Raw genomic sequence first — 14,336 nt, 5'->3', positions numbered from 1 at the left:
CTGGAGCTGGGCTGCCATGGGTCGCTGGTGACGGCGTAGGCTGCAGCCCCTGTGGCAGTGGGTTGCCATGGGCTACCGTGTGTAGCCCGCAGCCAGCGTGAGCGGCCAGCAGCCGCCATGAGTGGCCATCCAGAAGCTGGCGACTGATCTGCTTCGCCCGGGAAGAGCGCAACGATGGTGCCAACTTGGGCCAGTGAAGCAACGTCCTCCACAACTAGACTGAAGAACAAAACGACAGCAATTTGTCTGTTCCCCTTCCCTCAATTCCCCAGCACTGTTCCCATCCCCCCAATTCCCCAATAAAAATCTTTAAAAGAAAAAGAGTGCACGCTCTATCCATTGAGCCATCCGTGCGGCAGCTCAGCTCAAGGTGCCAAGTTCAGTCTTAGTTGTGGGTGGGCATAGCCCACCATGGAACAGGCAATCTTGCTGTTACACCAGCTGAGTCATCCTGCCACCTGTTGGCAGCTTAGCGACAGCTTAGCTCAGGCGCAGCATCACTGGCCCATGTGGGACTCGAACCGGCAGCCCTGTTGCTCAGAGCTCGCGCTCTTAAAGCCAACTCTTAACCAACTGAGCCACTTGGCTGGCCCTCCTCTTCCTTTCTTGAGGCTTACATGTCCTCTTCCACCACCCCCCACAAGCTTCCCTTCCTTGAACCAGACTTCTGAAGTCCTACCCAGTCAGCCTCCAGTCCTCCCCTCCCTGCCACCTCCTCCTCCATCCATTTCCTCCTCGTCCCCTTCCCCAGGCCAGGTCCTGTCCGCCACCCAGGAGCAGATTGCAGAGTCCTATTACCCTGAGTACTTGATCAACCTGGTCCAGGGGCAGCTGCAGACTCGCCAGGCCAGTTCCATCTATGATGACAGCTATCTGGGTGAGTGCACAAGGGGGAGGAAACTGCAGGGGACACCCTCAGGTGCTCCTGTCCTCGCTCATCCCCTTGCCTCCCGTCTCCCACGCGGGCATCCCTAGTCCCTCTGCCACACTTCTGTGCAGGCTGACTAGTAAGGGGTGGGGAAAGGATTGGAAGATGGGCCAGGGCAGACAGGTCCCCAAAGCAGCAATACTAATACCTACCCATCCTGTCCCCCAGGTTACTCTGTGGCTGTGGGTGAATTCAGTGGTGATGACATAGAAGGTGAGTGTGTCCCCAGGCTGGGGCCAAGGGAGGGGGAAGATGGAGACCCAGGGCCTGGGCACTTACCATTCTTGTCTGACTCACCTTTCGCCACTGTTAGCCCACAACTTGCTCTTCTCTTTGCAGATTTTGTTGCTGGTGTGCCCAAAGGGAACCTCACCTATGGTTATGTAAGACCCTCCCCACTTCCCCTCCCATCCCCTCCCCTGGCTAATCACAAAAAAAAACATGCATGGCAATTTGTGAGCATTCAAAAAGTGGATCAGAACATGGGCTCTGGAGTCAGACCTGGGTTCAGGTTCTAGCACTTACTCTGGATGAATCATTCTGCTATTTCATATTATATTCGTATCCCACTTCATTCCGTAAAAACCTTGAGCCTGCTTAACCTCGCTGAGCCTCATTCTTCTCTGTATAATGGGATAATAATAGTTCTGACCTCACAAGGCTCTTGTAAGGATAAAATGAGATAATGCATGTGAAAGTACTTAGTGAACTGTTAGGCACTGTACAACTGGTAGCTGTTATTATTAGACCATGATAAGTGCTTTAAAAAGAATACAGATAAGAATGCCATAGGAGGTCATTCAATTAACATTTATTAAGGCAAGGTAAAAGATAAGGAGATGAATAAGACATCATACCCATCTCATAAGGTGCTTCTAATCAGGTATGTAAGATAAGATACATGAAACACGGTGCATCAGGCACAGTCCACTCATGGTTTCTATTCTTCACAATGAGTGGCTGGGGATAGAAATGACCGTGCAAGTCTGACACATGAGAAAGCTGAGGATCTAAGAGACCAAGCAAGTTGTTTAAGATCATCCCATTAGTAAGTGGCTGCATAGAGATTTAGAGGCAGATCTGTCTTATTCCAAAGTCAGCGTTCTTTCTACACTATAATAAATTTCAGAAAAGTGGTTAAGATGGTATAGCAGTGTAGGGGAAGGAATACCCCCTTTTCAGGGCAGGCATGGATCAGAGAAGGTTCTATGAAGGATCAGTGGAGATGAGATAGAAGGCATCCTAGGCAGAAGCATGGAAAACGGCATGGAAAAAAAGGAAAAAAAATGCATCCAGTTTAGCAGACTCGTGGGCTGAGTGAGGGTGAGGAGAATAAGGAAAGGCTGAGCAAAAGCAGATAGGTTGGGGCAAGTTATGCAGGGCCTCAGAGGACCAGCCAAGAAATTGAGACTTGGTCAGTGGCTACAGGGAACCACCACGGGTTTCCAAGCCGGAGGTATCCCTCCTAGATCTGCTTAAGGGCTGCAGTGGGGGAAGGGACAGCCCCAGGCAGGGAGGCGGCCAGGGGGGCTTGCCAGCAGTCCTGTGACAGGGATCCCACCAGCATAACGCAGTGAGAGTGAGGAAGAGAGCAAGGAGTCAAAAGACTTGGGGACTAGGCCGGCCGAGTGGCTCAGTTGGTTAAGAGCTCGCTCAAAAGTGCTAGCTCTGAGCAACAGTGGTTTGAGTCCCAGCCCGAGCTGAGGTGCCACTGAGCTGCCAACAGGTGGCAGGATGGCTCAGCTAAAAAAAAAAAAAAAGACTTGGGGACTGATGGGGCCAGCCACTAATGGGGAACTTAGGGGAGACATGAGTGTTTGTGGTTTGGGAGGCCTGGAGAACCAGGAATGACTGAGGCCTCAGTGTGCATTCACTCATTCAGCTAATAATTACAGAGTGCCTGCTGCTCAACAATCACTACCTTAGGCTCTGGGGAGAAAACCAAGAACATAACCAAGTTTCTGCCCCCACTGATCTTGCATTCTAATGAGTAGAAACGGACAACAGACAGATAAATATGAAATCTGACATTAGTGGATAAGTGATATGGAAAAAATAATGAAGTAACTGTGGGACTGAGCTACTGGCATAGAGATAGGAATGTAAGGGCAAAGCTTGGGAGGGAATTAGGGGACAAGTGATCTGTGTCTCCAAGGAATGCCTGCCCCTGGGTAGCCTGTACCCATCTGCCCTCCATCCATGGGATGATCTGGGAGTCTGGGGCCAAAAGCGTATCTCCTCATCTCCAGGTCACCATCCTTAATGGCTCAGACATTCGATCCCTCTACAACTTCTCAGGGGAACAGGTGAGGACACCCATACCCCCAACCCAGCTTGGCCCTCTGCCAGCCAAGCCCCAGTCCTGACCCAATAAGCTCAGCCCAACCTCTCAGGCTCCCTGGAGTCTCTGACCTCCCTCCATAGCCCCTACTGATCCCGTTGATTGACCCACCAGTCTGACTCAGAGCTGCCCCTCTGTCCCCCGCAGATGGCCTCCTACTTTGGCTATGCAGTGGCTGTTTCAGACATCAATGGGGACGGGTGAGTAGTGAGAAAAGGCACACCGTGATACCTCCATGATACCCAGGAGGGAAGAGTGGGGAGGGACAGAAAAATGCAAGGAGAGTTTTTCTTCAGGCTTGTTCCCTGGTTCTGTTTGTTTGGGCCTGCATTCCTCTTGCTCAGGGGTAAGGAAAGAGCTGACAGCTGAGACCAGAAGACCTCAGGTCTTCTTACTTCCTTCCCCCCCACAGACTGGGCGTGTGGTCCTGGGTGGACCAGGAGCAGGGGAAGCTGAGATCCAGGATGCCTGAGATTTCCTGGCACTAGGATTGGGGGTAGCAAGGCAGAGTGTCAGGATGTTTGGATTTTTCCTCTGCCCCCAGGCTGGATGACTTGTTGGTGGGGGCGCCCCTGCTCATGGAACGGACAGCCGATGGGCGGCCTCAGGAGGTAGGCAGGGTCTACATCTACCTGCAGCAGCCAGCAGGCATGGAGCCCGCCCCCACCCTTACCCTCACTGGCCATGATGAGTTTGGCCGATTTGGAAGCTCCTTGACCCCCCTGGGGGACCTGGACCAGGATGGCTACAATGGTAAGTACTATGGGCTCAAGAAGCTGAGAGGAGTCAGGGACCTGAGTCAGAAGGGATTGGGGATTTAGTGACTAAGATACTCAGACTCCCAGTGACTTCCCAAGGAGGTGTGTAGACTTCAATCCCAATGTGTAGGTCTTGGGGCTTTGAAGAGATTAGAATACTGGTAATGACAGATGGGAAAAATAGGATCCTGTGTCCTGGGGTCTAGTGGTAAAGATTTGGAGTCCTGGATTCCTGACTTGCTGACTGGTGTGTGTTGTGTGTCTTGCAGATGTGGCCATTGGGGCTCCTTTTGGTGGGGAGACCCAGCAGGGAGTGGTGTTTGTATTCCCTGGGGGCCCAGGTGGCCTGGACTCTAAGCCTTCCCAGGTTCTGCTGCCCCTGTGGGCAGCTGGCCACACGCCAGACTTCTTTGGCTCTGCCCTTCGAGGAGGCCGAGACCTAGATGGCAACGGATACCCTGGTGAGTTGTGCCTGAGGCCCCTTTCACCTTAGAATTTCCTGATCGCTGACCCCCAATCCCTCTTCTGTCCTTTCCTAAGGTTCTGGTTGCAGTTCTGGATACTGCCACCAGACGATGCTGTCCCCTCATTTTGGGTCTCCTTGAGCAATGAAACTACAAGGTGGTTAGGAAGGAGAGCTCCTGATTTGGGGCTTGCTGAAAGGGGTACTTTCTTGGCTTCTTGCAGATTTGATTGTGGGGTCCTTTGGTGTGGACAAGGCTGTGGTGTACAGGTATGAACTCCAGGGTGGGCAGCCTGGGAGAAGTGGGATCTGGAGAATTCCTTAACAGGGCTGAGGATGGGGAAAGTACAAAGGACACTAGGATCCTGGGGCTTGGACAGCAGCTTCCTGTGCCCAGGTTCCAGAGGAGTCTTAGTTCTATTGGCCCCCACATCCACTCTTGGCAGGGGTCGCCCCATCGTGTCTGCCAGTGCCTCCCTCACCATCTTCCCTGCCATGTTCAACCCAGAGGAGCGCAGCTGCAGCTTGGAGGGGAACCCTGTGTCTTGGTGAGCTGGGGCCCAGGAGATTGCAGGACCGAATCTGGGATACCTCAGTCTGTGCCTGGGAGTGGGCTGGGAGACAACGTCTGCTGAAGGGGACAAATGGGGGTGTCCTAGTGAGGGTCTGTCCGGGAGATAGATGGAGGATAGGATGTTCCAATTGGATACACCAACTTTCCTCTTGGTCTTCCTCCAGCATCAACCTTAGCTTCTGCCTCAATGCTTCTGGAAAACACGTTCCTGACTCCATCGGTAAAGGAGACTGCCTGAATCCATCAGGCACTGGGACAGGGGATGAAGGGGCTGGGGACCTGGGCACCTGCCTTCTCTTTGAATAAATTAGGAGGGAGAGACAGATCTTCCTTAACATATACCCCCGACTGCAGGCTTCACGGTAGAGCTCCAGCTGGACTGGCAGAAACAGAAGGGAGGAGTGCGGCGAGCGCTGTTTCTAGCCTCCAGACAGGCGACCCTGACCCAGACACTGCTCATCCTGAATGGGGCTCGGGAGGAATGCAGAGACATGAAGATCTACCTCAGGGTATGGTCCCGAGGGCAGGGCATGGAGCGGCCTGGAGAGGGTGGTCACAGACAACTGGGGCCCTCTTGGAAGGAAAGAGAAGGGCTTGGGACTTTGGGGGATTGAGGAAGGGGGCCTTTCTGTCAGAGGAGCTGGGAACCAGGCTGCCAGGGCTTCTCAAGTAGTGAGTACAGTCAGTTTTGGACACCTGAATTCTTGAAGGCCCTGAGTGGCCAAAAGGAGATAAGAGAGGCTGAGGATCAGGGCCACCAAATCTCCAGTGTCCCCTGACTCTGTGAACCCTCTCTGCCCCAGAATGAGTCAGAGTTCCGAGATAAACTCTCCCCAATTCACATCGCCCTCAACTTCTCCTTGGACCCCCAAGCCCCTGTGGACAGCCATGGCCTCCGGCCAGTCTTACATTACCAGAGCAAGAGCCGCATAGAGGACAAGGTGAGGACAGGGGTCTGGGCAGCTGGGGGCCGGGCCCTGGATGAGGGAGCCTATCGCCCAGGAGGGGATCTAAACTCCCCCTCTCAAGGCTGCCCTGCTTCTCAGGCTCAGATCTTGCTGGACTGTGGAGAAGACAACATCTGTGTGCCGGACCTCCAGCTGGATATTGTGAAAGGGTAAGCGATGGCTAACATCAGGCTGGGGCGTTCCAGATGCCAAGGTCCTGTATCAGGAGGACACGTGGAACTTGGAAGTGCCTGGCACCTGAAAAAGTACAATAGGGACATACTAGCTAGCTGCATGACCTTGGGAAGTTCCTCAGCTTCTCCGAGCTTCAGCTTCTTCACCTGTGTAGTGGGAAGAGTAACATTTATTTCTCTGGCTTTTGGGAAGGATTAAATGAGGTAATTTACATAAAGCATCTAGCCTAGCTCCTGCCATGGAGTTGGAACTCAGTAAATGGTATCTATTATTATTATTATTATTATTATTATTATTATTATTATTATTATTATTATGACCCATTGTCCTGGTGTAGGGATTAATTCTAAAGTGCCCCTTACTTTGTGTGCCCACTCCAGGGAGCCGGACCGCGTGTACCTGGGTGACAAGAACTCTCTGAACCTAACGTTCCACGCCCAGAATGTGGGTGAGGGAGGCGCCTATGAGGCGGAGCTTCGGGTCACAGCTCCGCCCGAAGCTGAGTACTCAGGACTCATCAGACACCCAGGAGTAAGAGGGGACTCAGGTGGGGCTTGGGAGGAAGCCCTGCCACAGGGGCACCAAAACCTTACCTGCACCCACTTCACCTCCAGAACTTCTCCAGCCTGAGCTGTGACTACTTCTCCGTAAACCAGAGCCGCCTGCTGGTGTGTGACCTGGGCAACCCCTTGAAGGCAGGAGCCAGTGTAAGTCTGGGACCAGAGAGAGGACTTGGGAGGACAGTGACCAGCCGGTCCAGAGCAGAGCTGTGGGACAGGGAAGGAGGGCTGGAGTTGGGGGTAAAGCAAATATGCCCAATATACAGTAACAGCCCCCCTATCCTCCCTCTGTCCCCAGCTCTGGGGTGGCCTTCGGTTCACAGTCCCTCACCTCCGAGACACGAAGAAAACCATCCAGTTTGACCTCCAGATGCTCAGGTAAAGAGTGGGCGGGGCCAGGCTGCAGCTGAGCTGGGGGCGGGGCTAAGGAGGGCGGACAGGGGGCGGGGTCTGTGCCATCGGAATCCTCTGGCTGGGCTCCAGCATCACCTCATTCTCTCCTCCATTCCACAGCAAGAATCTCAACAACTCACAAAGCGAAGTGGTTTCCTTCCGTCTCTCAGTGGAGGCTCAGGCCCAGGTCTCCCTTAATGGGTTAGTGCCCAGGCGAAATGGGGCCTTGCTGGGAAGGGAGACAAACTTCTAAGAAAGGATGCATATGGGGTCCCTTACACTGTCATCTAAACCTCCCTCCTTCTTAGTGTCTCCAAGCCTGAAGCAGTGCTATTCCCAGTGAGCGACTGGCATCCCCGAGACAAGCCCCACAAGGAGGGAGATATAGGCCCCGCTGTCCACCACGTCTATGAGGTGAGGAGGGACAGAGACAGGGAGGGCTAGGTCCAGGGCAGGTGACTGGAAGTGGAGGGGCGATGACAGAATGAATGACAGGGAAGGAGGAGCTAGTATGAGCGACAGAGGGCTGGGACCAGAATGAGGGACTGAGAGGAAGAGAGGAGGGAGGGGCAGTGATATGTAAAGGACTGGTCAGGGTCAGTATGAGAGACAGCTAGAGGAGACACAGGCCAGTTGAGTGACTTGGAAAGGAAGATGGAGTCACCTCCAGGAGTGTTGGCTGGAGAGAATTTTGCCCATTGATTTCCTCTTTAACTCCTGTGATAGGAGACGTGCAGCAGGGTATAGTGGGCCATGGTAACCCATGGGCTCAATGGGGCAGAATCATTCCCTTCCTTCTGATGATTGTGCTCTCTCCTCCTCTCAGCTCATCAACGTGGGCCCCAGCTCCATTAGCCGCGGCGTGCTGGAGCTCAGCTGCCCCCAGACTCTGGGAGGTCAGCAGCTCCTCTACATAACCAAGTTTACAGGACTCAGCAACTGTACCACCAGTCACGTCCCCAACTCACAGCACCTGGAGGTGAGGGGCCTGGTGTCTGGCATGTGGTGGTGGGGGGGGGGGGCAAGGCTGAGGAGTTTGGGGAAGAATGCTGGCAGCCTGGAAGAGCCAATAAGGATGTGCCTGAACTATTGGATTGTCGGAAAAGTCATGACGTTTTTTTTCTTTGCTTTTCGTTGCAAAAATGCTTCATGACTTTTCCGACAACCCAATAGTACTTAGGCCACTGGAAGGGGGTCAGAAGGCCCACAGACACCTCAAGGCTCTAAGAAGGAAAAAGACTCTTTTATGCACTGTACTTCTATCTTTCTACCGAAAACATCCTTCCCTTACCTCTTGCCCTGGCATACTCCAAGAGCCTAGCTTTGCACCACCTCCTCTGGGAAGCCTTCTTCAGATCTGTTCCGCTGGGCCCCAGTGCCTATTTACTCATTAACAACATTTAATTAAGTGAAAGTCTGCACTGAACCCTGTTACAGGCTCAGGAAATATCTCACTGAACAAAACTAACAAGGTCCCCACTCTCACTGAGCTCACATTTTAGTGGAGGGTAATAGACAATAAAAATTAAAAAGAGAGAGATGAACAGGTACTTAAAAGTGATAAAAGAGCAGTGATAACATGCTGGGTGTGGTGGGAACTGGAGGCTGTTCATCAGGAACAACCTCTTGAGATTAACCACTGAACTGAGGCCTGAAAGATAAGGGTGCACCTGCTTGGGAAGACTTGGGCATTCCAAGAAGAGGGAACAGCCAATGCAAAGGCCCTAAGGCAGGGGAAGGGGCAGGGACCTAATTTTTTATTTACACATCTCCTCCTTGTAAACTTCGAGGACCAAGTCTTACTTGTTTCTATATTTTAACACTGAGCTTGGTGCTTTGCCATGGGATGTGGTCAGTTGGATGGATAACAGAACAGGTTGAAGCTGCTCTGGAACCCAGATGTAGGTTGGCTTAGACACTAATGAGTTGAGAGAGGCAGGTAACAGTCTTTTCCCATTCCCAGTTGGATCCTGAGGGTTCCCAGAACCACAGGCTGCAAAGACGACAAGCTCCAGGCCAGAGCCCTAACTCCTCGCGGCCTCAGATCCTGGTAAGTCGTCCTGGGAGCCAAGCACTGAGTACCAGTTTTGGTTCTCAGAACCAACCACCAGAAGGGCAGACCTCCAGGTTCAAGCTTCCTCTTTCTTCCCAGAAATGCCCGGAAGCGGAGTGTTTCAGGCTGCGCTGTGAGCTTGGGCCACTCCACCGGCAAGAGAGCCGAAGTCTGCAACTGCATTTCCGAGTTAGTGCCAAGACCTTCCTGCAGGTAAGGGAGCTTTTACCTCAGCCCTGACCCCCGACCTTGGGGCCTGCCTGGACTGACCATCCCTTTTCCCACTGCCCTAGTCCCCTCCTTTGGGGAATGGGACCCAGGCCCCCCAGCTCCCCTCCTGACCTTGTTTAGACAGGGCTATGCGTCCTTGGCGCCACCTAGTGGCCACACTGAGAGCGACAGCTTCCCTTTCCTGGTCCATTCAAAGAAGGTAGGAGGGCCTGGAGGGAGGCAGCTGTGCTGACAACGATACGATAGAAAAACAGAGATGGAAGATGAATCCATAGTGGAGAGGCAAGCAGATGTAAGAATAGTGAAGAACAGTCATTTAGTAAGTGTACATTATGGGCCAAGCGTTGTCCTAAGGTGCTTAACCCATATTAATGAGTCAAAAAAAAATTTTTTTTGAACATTCAGTCAGTCATCTAATTATGCATTGTTTAGTTATAACTATTCAGTTACACATTTGTTATGTCATATAAGGAACATAGAGATTCAGGAAAATAGGGAAAGATCATAACCTGAGACATACCATGGGGAGCCCTCTGTCCTCTAGCTCCCAAGGGGGGCTGCCCTGAACACCTTTCTTCCACCCACAGCGGGAGCACCAGCCATTTAGCCTGCAGTGTAAAGCTGTGTACGAAGCCCTGAAAATGCCTTACCGAATCCTGCCTCAGCATCTTCCCCGAAAGGAACTTCAGGTAAGTCCAGGGCCAGAGGTCTGGGCCAAGGAAGATAGGTCTCAGAGTGCTGGGCCTGGCACTATGACTAGGACATGGGTGGGGGCTGGCCTTGTTATTGTAACAAATACTTACTGAGCATCCACTATGTGCCAGGCACTGTGCTCGGTCCTGGGGATATAATGATAAGCAAGATGGACAGGGCATCTTCACTTCTAAAGCTCATGGTCTACCAGGCAATGAGAACACAGTGTGACACGTGCCAGGATACTTATGGGAACGCATCATAGGGACACTTGAACATAGTCTTGCAGGGTCAGGAAAGTCTTCCCGGAGGAGGTGATGTTTAAGCTGAGACCTGAACTACCAGGCTAACCAGGTAGTAAAGGAATGTTCTCTGGGGAAAGGGAATTAGCAGATGCGAAGGCCCAGAAGTAAGAGACAATAATGCGCATTTTAAGAATTTAAATATTGAAGTTCACATTTCTGTCAGCCCAAGATGCGAGGTGAGAGATGGGTCTAGGTTCCAATGGCAAGTGTAGTTGGGAAGAACTAATGGCTTTTCAATGACCTGTCCTGACTTGCTCCCTAGGTGGCCACAGCTGTGCAGTGGACCAAGGCAGAAGGCAGCCATGGTGTCCCACTATGGATTATTATCCTAGCCATCCTGATTGGCCTGCTGCTCCTAGGTCTCCTCATCTACATCCTTTATAAGGTCAGCAACATCCTCCCGGTGACTCGGCCACCATTTCAGCAGGTTCTGCCCTTTGACCCAGCACAATCCCAAGCATCTACCTCCAGACCAATCCTCCAGCCACGTGCCCCGACCTGTGCCCTGGCCAATGCATCCCATCCTTAACTCTGCCTATAGGACCCTTCTCTTCATTCTACATCCCGGATCTTAGAGTCTCTCAACTCAAGCTCATAAGTTTGCCTATACTTGCAAAATTAGTGTTGCTCACAGGTGGCAAATATATGGCATTTGTGCTGTCACTTCCTCCAAAAACCCATGGTAGCCATCACTAATTGATCATACCTTAGAAGTGGCCTCAGAAGCCCCCTCAAGAGGCAGCCAATAGACTTGGAACTTGAGTTCAAACCTATTTGCTATTCCTGGCTTAACTCGGGCACCCTTATACCAAAGTACCCCCAGCTTTAGCCCTCCTGGCCCACTGGACCTCTTGGAAAGGTAGACTTAGCCTGAATTTAGGCCACTTTTGCAAGATGGGGAGATAGGAAGCACTAGAGGCCTCTTCATGCCCTCTTGGGATAAGATCTGGGGAGAAATGGGAGCAAGAGTTTCTAAATTCTCCTTCCTTCCCTTCTCATTAGCTCGGATTCTTCAAACGCTCCCTCCCATATGGCACCGCCATGGAAAAAGCTCAGCTCAAGCCTCCAGCCACCTCTGATGCCTGACTCCTCCAGATCCCAGACTCCCAATCCTGAAGGCCCAGTCCCCCCACCCTCAGTCTCCTGACAGGGAGGGGGCTGGGTGCTTCCTGAAGGTGCTGCGGGCCAGGGAGAAGCTCCTCTCCCCAGCCCAGAGACATACTTGAAGGGCCAGAGCCGGGAGGTGAGGGGCTGGGGAGCCCCACCCCCCCATGCACTGTGAAGGACCCTCGTTTACACATGCCCTCCTCATGGATGGGGGAACTCAGATCCAGGGACAGAGGCCCCAGCCTCCCTGCAGCCTTTGCATTTTGGAGTTTCCTGAAAACAACTTGGAACCAGAAGTGGGGGATCCAATCCCAGGTCCCTGGGCCAGACTTGCCACCAGGACTTCCTGTCCAGTTCCAGCCTGCAAAGATGTGTCCTTGGCTTTGCCAGAGATCCACAGGAATTCCCCAACTGAGAACCTGGAACCTGGAGAGCGAGACCTGGCAGCTCTGGACAGCCCCCACCCTGGCGGGCCAACAAGGAACACTAACCATGGATGGTGCCCCAGGACCAGCTCAGGACAGATCCCAAACAAGGATTGATGCTGGCCCAGAACCAGCTCCAAGGTTGAATCAGAACTCTAATGGGTCCAGATCAAACCTGGGGCCTGGGGTTGATCTGGGACCCAGACTGAGACGTTGGTAATGTAACCAGTCATATCCAGGACTACATTTGAGCCTGCTCCAGACCTGGGCCTGGAGGTCCAATCCACTTGACTCGGGAGAAGTCAGGAATTGCCCAGGACCCTGAAGGGGCCGTGATGGCAACAGATCTGGAACCTCAGCCTGGCCAAACGCAGGCCCACCTAGCCCCCCAGAGAAAGGGGAGCCCACTGTCCTTGGCCTGCAGGATTTGGGTTCTGCCCACCAGCTGCACTGACGCTGCCCCTCCTCTCCCTGCCCAACCCCGCCCCCCCTCGGCTCCGGACACCCGGAACTTATTTAAACTCTGTTGCAAGTGCAATAAACCCGGCCCGGTGTCCCCACTGACCAGAGCTGGAATCTGTCCTACCCTACTCTTTCCACATCCATCCTGGAACCAGACGCCTTGGTGGATAGGAAAAGCCTGTGTTTCTTGTAGCTTCTTCCCACTGGGATCCAGGATTATGAACCCCAGGAACTGTGGAACTCGATTTTGGGTCCCCTTATCTTAGGTGAAAGAGACGATGGAAGGAGTGAAAAGAGGGCTTGACTCATTTGTCTGACACCCAGCCCCACCAGATCTGGTCCCCAACGCTTCCAAGAGAGAAGGACTAGAAATCCCTTCTCTTTGAGGATTAGGGAAGAATGCAAAGGGAGAGGACCAGGTTGAAGGTGGGGGAAGAAGACTTACTTGGGCTACCCTAAATCAGAATAATGAAATGGGTTGAAAGAAAAAGCCACAGAACTAAATCAGAAGAAATCAGTTAGGGTTTTGTTTTGTTTTTATTGCTTATTGTGTGCTGGTGGGTAGAGGGGACGTTGAATAGTATACATACGTTATCTCAATTAATTTCTATCAATAATCCTGTAAGGTTACAATTAGCCCTACTTACCAAGGGGAAATTCAGGTCCAAAGAGGTTATGTAACTTGCCCAAGGTCACACAGTGAGTGCCAGAGCAGAGTCAAGTTCAGCCTTGTCTAACTGAAAGCCCTCCTTAAACAACATGCCATGCTGTAACATTCAGGTCTTTGAAGAAAAATCAAAGCGAGGGAGCCCCTCGGGGTCCTTTGTCTCCTCAAGGCCTGTCCTAATGTGCGGTGAGAGGAAGGAGAGGGGTGCTCAAATTCTAACGGGATTGTTGAAGGTAAAGATGTCGATGTCATGCTAGACCAGAATTCAGCCACTAGAGGGTAGCATAGCCACAGATTTATGGGAATTTTGGGAAAGGAGGGTGTGAGGTCCACCTCACCTTCTCCCATCACAAGGACTATTCTTACTAACTTAGGCTCCTGCCTAGCAGTGCCTGCATCACCTCAAAATATCTCTCCTGGGAGACCAAGCCTGCTCCATATTCCAATCTGATTTCTTGATAATTCTGTACCTGAGGGACTTATTCCCAGAATGTATAAATGAAGAGGGACTGATGAGGAGGGAGGAAGAGACCTGATGAGGCAAAGAACCACCCAGTATTTCCAAGGCTGGCAGCTATAGCATAATGAGGCACTAGGAATTCTCAAGGAAGGAAACCCTGTACTCCCACTCTTAGGGGAGGGATGGGAGTGGCATCAGCCAAACTGCAGGGGTCAGATCTGAGATTTCTTATTGTGAGGAGGAAATGAAGAGGGGAAGTGGGCTATCAGTATTGGGCTGGTGTCATGGGTGTGTCTATGTAGTGCCTGTACCTTTGAGTCTCAGAGTGGCAAGGTCTCTCCTGAGGATGCACAATATAAGAAGGGAATTCCTTGCTCTCAGAAATGCCCAAGATGTAATCTAGCACCAGCCCCCCTGTCCCTGAACTGTAATCCTCAGGCTCTGGTCTGTTTCCCCTTCTAAATCTCCCAGCCCCTCCAGAGCATGTCTGCTTCCCATCTTCGAGATCTGAGTGACCCAGAGGGACATGAGGGTGGAGGTCTAGGAGGTTTGAGCCCTATCCTTATCTGTGTTGGCAGAGATGGAAAAGAGGCCCCGAGAAGGGAACAGAGCAGCTGGGGGTGCAGGGAGGGGGAAGGGGCTCAGGAGAGGCAGCTGGCAGGCGGCAAGCTGATCTGGGGGTCTCAAGTTTCTTGACATCAATTAGAGCAGCCGGCCTGGGCTCATTAGTAGCCTAGGGTGCAGGGCTCATCAATAATGAATTCATCCCCTATA

General features: G+C 52.3%; 1 protein-coding gene across 1 annotated transcript in view; it reads left to right on the top strand.

Moving 5' to 3' along the window:
* Positions 1-12,952, top strand: part of ITGA5 (integrin subunit alpha 5) — a 22,136-nt gene extending 9,184 nt beyond the window's left edge. Inside the window, exons 7-30 of the mRNA XM_019659786.1 lie at positions 752-877; positions 1,097-1,141; positions 1,268-1,311; positions 3,178-3,234; positions 3,417-3,469; positions 3,814-4,022; positions 4,297-4,488; positions 4,715-4,760; positions 4,937-5,038; positions 5,229-5,284; positions 5,419-5,573; positions 5,868-6,005; positions 6,111-6,181; positions 6,587-6,737; positions 6,821-6,913; positions 7,065-7,144; positions 7,280-7,360; positions 7,468-7,573; positions 7,986-8,138; positions 9,123-9,209; positions 9,312-9,425; positions 10,031-10,132; positions 10,704-10,826; positions 11,444-12,952. Of these exons, the coding sequence (XP_019515331.1) occupies positions 752-877; positions 1,097-1,141; positions 1,268-1,311; positions 3,178-3,234; positions 3,417-3,469; positions 3,814-4,022; positions 4,297-4,488; positions 4,715-4,760; positions 4,937-5,038; positions 5,229-5,284; positions 5,419-5,573; positions 5,868-6,005; positions 6,111-6,181; positions 6,587-6,737; positions 6,821-6,913; positions 7,065-7,144; positions 7,280-7,360; positions 7,468-7,573; positions 7,986-8,138; positions 9,123-9,209; positions 9,312-9,425; positions 10,031-10,132; positions 10,704-10,826; positions 11,444-11,527 (2,468 nt within the window). The 3' untranslated portion in view covers positions 11,528-12,952. The remainder of the gene's footprint in view (positions 1-751; positions 878-1,096; positions 1,142-1,267; positions 1,312-3,177; positions 3,235-3,416; positions 3,470-3,813; positions 4,023-4,296; positions 4,489-4,714; positions 4,761-4,936; positions 5,039-5,228; positions 5,285-5,418; positions 5,574-5,867; positions 6,006-6,110; positions 6,182-6,586; positions 6,738-6,820; positions 6,914-7,064; positions 7,145-7,279; positions 7,361-7,467; positions 7,574-7,985; positions 8,139-9,122; positions 9,210-9,311; positions 9,426-10,030; positions 10,133-10,703; positions 10,827-11,443) is intronic.
* Positions 12,953-14,336: the final 1,384 nt, after the last annotated feature.

The sequence above is a fragment of the Hipposideros armiger genome, unplaced genomic scaffold, assembly GCF_001890085.2.
Source record: "Hipposideros armiger isolate ML-2016 unplaced genomic scaffold, ASM189008v1 scaffold_303, whole genome shotgun sequence".
Lineage (NCBI taxonomy): Eukaryota > Metazoa > Chordata > Mammalia > Chiroptera > Hipposideridae > Hipposideros > Hipposideros armiger.
Note: the sequence above shows the minus strand (reverse complement) of the source record. Positions and strands in the feature narration are given on the sequence as shown.